We start from the raw sequence: 4,750 nt of genomic DNA, 5'->3' as shown, positions 1-4,750 counted from the left end.
GGTCCATCCGTGTAGATTCCCCTGTGAGGCAGGCTCAGGAATAGATTCCAGAGTAGAATTTTCTCAGAACACCTTCTCTAAGTCCCAGATTCTCAAGACAGCAACCTCTACTCTCCAAGTTCCAGTTCCTTATGGATTAGCTCTTATGACCACACTCTTAAAGACTAGAATAAAATCTAGAGAAAGAATTGGTTTGTGCACACACATGATCATTCTTTAACTAGTCAGTACTTTCTTTCTGAAGACAAATTTGTACAGGAAGTTAAATTATCATGTGAACAAGATCAGATATCAATAGCATTCAACTAACGGCCATCACAGGTTGTTCAAAAAGGCTATGGACTGTAAGTAACCCTATTCTAATGCAATCCTCTCAGAATACCAGAATATATGTATTTATTAATATTTATTAATATTAATACAAATAAATATACAAAATATTAGTACAATTAAAATTAATTCTTTTTTTTTTGCACTGGGGGAATATTTTATCTTTCATGTCTATGAAGGAAAACCAAGCTGTTAAGGAAATACACATTAGAATCCCTGAATATCATGTATCAACAGAAGTCATACTTGGCTACACCATAACTTTTTCATGGCATGTTTCACTTCTGCATTCCTCAGTGTATAGATCAGAGGATTGAGCAAGGGTGTCCCAATTGTATAAAACACAGCCACCATCTTGTCTACTGGAAATGTGGTTGCTGGGCGTGTGTATATGAATATACACGGACCAAAAAATAAGACAACCACAATAAAATGGGAGGTGCAGGTGGAAAGGGCTTTCCGCCTTCCTTCTGCACTGTAGTTTCTCAGAGAGTACAAGATGACGACATAGGAGATAAGCAGGATTATGAAACTCACCATGCATATGGCTCCACTGTTGGAAACAACTAGCAAGTTTATCACATAAGTGTCCATGCAGGCAAGTTTCAACAAGGGCTGCAAGTCACAGAAATAGTGGTCAATCACATTGGGGCCACAGAAAGGCAATCTCAAAGCCAGAAAAAGTTGAGCTGAAGAGTGGATACAGGATCCCACCCAGCTCAGAATCACCAGCACACTGCAGACATGGCGGCTCATGACGGTCGTGTATCGCAAGGGCTTACAGATGGCTACATAGCGATCAAAAGCCATGAGGATGAGCACAAAGATTTCCATGCACCCAAAGAAGTGGGCTGCAAAGACCTGAGTCATGCACTCATTGTAGGAAATGGACTTCTTCTGAGAAAGGGCATCCACAATCAATCTGGGGGCTGTGGTTGTAGAGAAGCAGGCATCAGCAAAGGACAGATAGAATAGGAAGAAGTACATGGGACTCCCGAGGGTCCTGCTTGCTTTAATAGTCACTACAATGAGAAAGTTCCCCAGCAGAGTGGCAAGGTAAAGAATCAACAAGACCCCAAATATTGCTTTCTGCTTTCCTGCATCCTGTGTCAACCCAAACAGAATGAATTCAGTCACACTGCTATTCATTGCCATAGGAGTGGCTGCAGGTAGGGTGCAGTTGACAAAGGATTAATCTGCAAAGAGAAGAAAAGAAGTGACATCATGGGAAGACCAGTAGACTGACTTCTGAATTCCTTCTTTTTGTTCTATGTTGTGTTACCTCTAACTGCTGAACAGGGAGCCCATTGAGGGGCTTGATCCCAGAACCCTGGGACTGTGACTTGAGCCACCCAGGCACCCCCATTTTTACTACATTTTAATGAAAATATTCCTCTTCTGATAATTTATTATCCTTTGTCAGTTCATATTTTACAATCTTGTTATTTTACCTGGAATGACTATTAGTCAAGCAAAATAATTACATCTTGACCAAGAACACAGCTGCTAGAGTCAGATGTCTTGAGTTCAAATTTGAGTTCTATTATTTACTCACTTGGGAAAGCCACTTTAAACATAATCATGGTACCTCTGCAGATAAAATGAAAAAAAGATCTGGCTCATAATAAGCAAGAACTATGTAAGTGCCAGCCTCTGCTTCTTTCACTATTAGGCTTTTACTTTTTCTATTTTTCTGTGATGTTTTTCTTTTCATATCGTCCAAGCTGCCAATTTCCCCATTTTAATTTAGTCTACTTTCAAAACACTTTAAAATTATACTATCTATTCACTTCTCTCCTAATTCTATAATTATCTTTTATTTTAAATATTGAATCACAATTCTCTGGAGTTATCGTAAAGAACGGGCAATATGCTCCCATTCATAATAATTTAGCATGAGTTTTAAGATAAACGTAAATGAAATAATTCATTATGTAAGGCATTTTGTGACTGGTGTTAAAAGAATACAAATCATCTGCAGAGAGAAGAATACAAATTCCTAAAGGATAGATTGGTAGTGAAAAATTCATAATTATGTTAAGAGCTGAACTGTAACTTTAACTGAAGAAAGACAGGTTCTAAGCCAGATTCCCTGAGACGCAGCTATTCTAAAGCAGAGCTGAGACGTAGGTGAGCACATCTGTTAGCACCTAGTGCATAGAGGCTGAAGCCACACAGCTGAAGCCACATACCCCACCTGCTGCCCACTATGGTGCCATATTTAACAAGTCCCTTGATATCTCAGTGCTTGATTTTCTTCACCTGTGAACACTAAGAGTAAAACAACCTACTCTGTAGGGTATCTATGAAGGCTAAATAATTCGGTATGTACAAAGCATGGGAAACGCAGGTCCGTACTCCCTGCAATTGGAATGATTACTTTCATTATGAGTATTAGTATGAACATTCCGATTATTAATATCAACTTTCAAAGTTGTTAATCTACCTGTCCTTTACCCATAATAGAGCCACACAACCATTTTACACGCCAATTTCCTTTGCTGACTGGCTGAAATCATATTGGCACTGTGGATCATGCTAATTTGCTCATGGTGGTCAAAAGCTGGAAATGACAACTCCAAATATCTTTAATAAATACTAAAAAACAGTAAAAGGTACATAACAGCTTCATTATGTAGGAGGAAAGGGGAAATAAATTAGGCCCTTAGTTGTAGAGTTTGTGATCCAAAAGATATGAAAATCAGAGGGGAGAAAGCATTTGAGGTGAAAGAAATAAAATCAAATAAGTTTTAATGGAGATGGTAGGGCCAATAGAAGAGATCAATATGAAATCTCTGGTTTAGACAGATTCTAAAGTCATTGTGGATAAACTCGGAAAAGGAAATTTTCCTCCCTGCCAAAGGACATGAGAGCCAGATAATGAAGTTTGCATATATTCTTGTGGTCAAATATAAAATCTGGAGACATACAAAATATGAGAACTGATTTTATTAAGATTTATTCAGCACCTAAGAACAAAATTATTCAGTTTAAGAAAATTTAGTCATCTCTCTTTTTTCTAAATTGAGTCCAACTGGACTTTGAGCTTATCTGTAATGAAGCGTCTCCCTCCTTCAAGATGTCAGAGTTGCACTGAAGACATCCATCTTTGTATCCCCTGCACTGAGAAACTCAGTGGAAAGCATACAAGTGTATTTGCTGTATCCCCAACAACATGAATCTGTGGTGGTTTCAGACTTGTTACTTCCCCTCACAGTGAAGGACCAGGAGTGCCCACTCTCAGCTGTCTCTGGGGCGGGGTGGGTAGCAAAATTACACAGCTCCCCTCAGTGTTAATAGGATCATTCTATTGTTGCTTTCATCTTTTCTGTTGTTGTCAAGACTATTTTTTAGAGCAGTGTTAGATTAACAGCAAAACCTAGAAAGGTACAGAGTCCCCATACAGTCCCTGCCCCCACACAGATATCACCCCCCCCCCCCCCCGCCATTATCAGCATCTCCTGCCAGAGTGGCACGTTTCTCACAACCATGACACATCATCACCCAGAGCCCAGATTTTACCCTATGGTTCACTCTGGGTTTGATACATTCTATGGAACTGGAACCAAGTTAATGATATGCACCCATCATTATAATATCATACAGAGTATTTTCACTGCCCTAAAAGCAGGATCATCTTAGATTCCCAAATCATAGAACATAATAATTCTTCTCATACAATGTCTAGTATTCATTGAATTTAAATAAAATGTCTCACACTATTTTGTGGAAGGAAAAAAACCACACTGAGTGAGATATCTACGTGAGTTTTCATTGTGTGCATTATTAGTTCATAGACACCAGAAAATCAGGCTAGTATTTCAAAAAGGTGAGTATTACAAATGGCCAATCCTAGAATTTGTTAAGTGGACATTCTAAGTTTCTAAACAGAAAGAAAGGACACTATTGCAGATATTCCCTTTCTCCTCCCTCCCCGTCCTCTCCCTCTTTTTAACTCCTTGCTATAACTTGAAAAGGAAAAGTAATCATTCTAAAAATATGATGAATCATAAATATGATTAAATGGTTACTATGGTCTTCAAATGCAAATGCTGAAACACTCACCATGACTTTCACAGCCCTCGAATGCTGGGCCACAATCCTGCTCACCACCTTTCCTCCCAGTGCCTCTGGCATGCATGCTTCAGCCACGCCTGACACTTGCTGTCCCTCATAAATATGCCCACACCATCTCATTCACTGAATTTTCAATAGTTCTTAGTGGCTAAATGCCCTTCCCCTGATACAACCTCCACTCTCCATTGCTACCGGTGCACAGAGGACCCAGTTCAGATGCCATCTCCTCAGCAAAGACTTCCACATTTTCCCGAACAACTATCTTGCTAAGGGCCTTCCCCTGGTAAAACGTTTGTGTGTGTATGTGTTTAATGAATCATACAACACTTAATTATAGCCTTCT

At 39.3% G+C, this 4,750-nt stretch overlaps 1 protein-coding gene across 1 annotated transcript; it reads right to left on the bottom strand.

Annotated features, from left to right (window-relative positions):
- Window positions 1-570: 570 nt before the first annotated feature.
- On the bottom strand, window positions 571-1,485 carry LOC103672254 (olfactory receptor 4C11-like). The gene has a single exon (XM_008700921.2). It carries the CDS (start codon window positions 1,483-1,485, stop codon window positions 571-573), a length of 915 nt encoding a protein of 304 aa, XP_008699143.2.
- Window positions 1,486-4,750: the final 3,265 nt, after the last annotated feature.

The sequence above is a fragment of the Ursus maritimus genome, unplaced genomic scaffold, assembly GCF_017311325.1.
Source record: "Ursus maritimus isolate PB19 unplaced genomic scaffold, ASM1731132v1 scaffold_23, whole genome shotgun sequence".
In the NCBI taxonomy this organism is placed as follows: Eukaryota; Metazoa; Chordata; class Mammalia; order Carnivora; family Ursidae; genus Ursus; species Ursus maritimus.
This window is presented reverse-complemented; position numbering and strand designations above follow the sequence as displayed.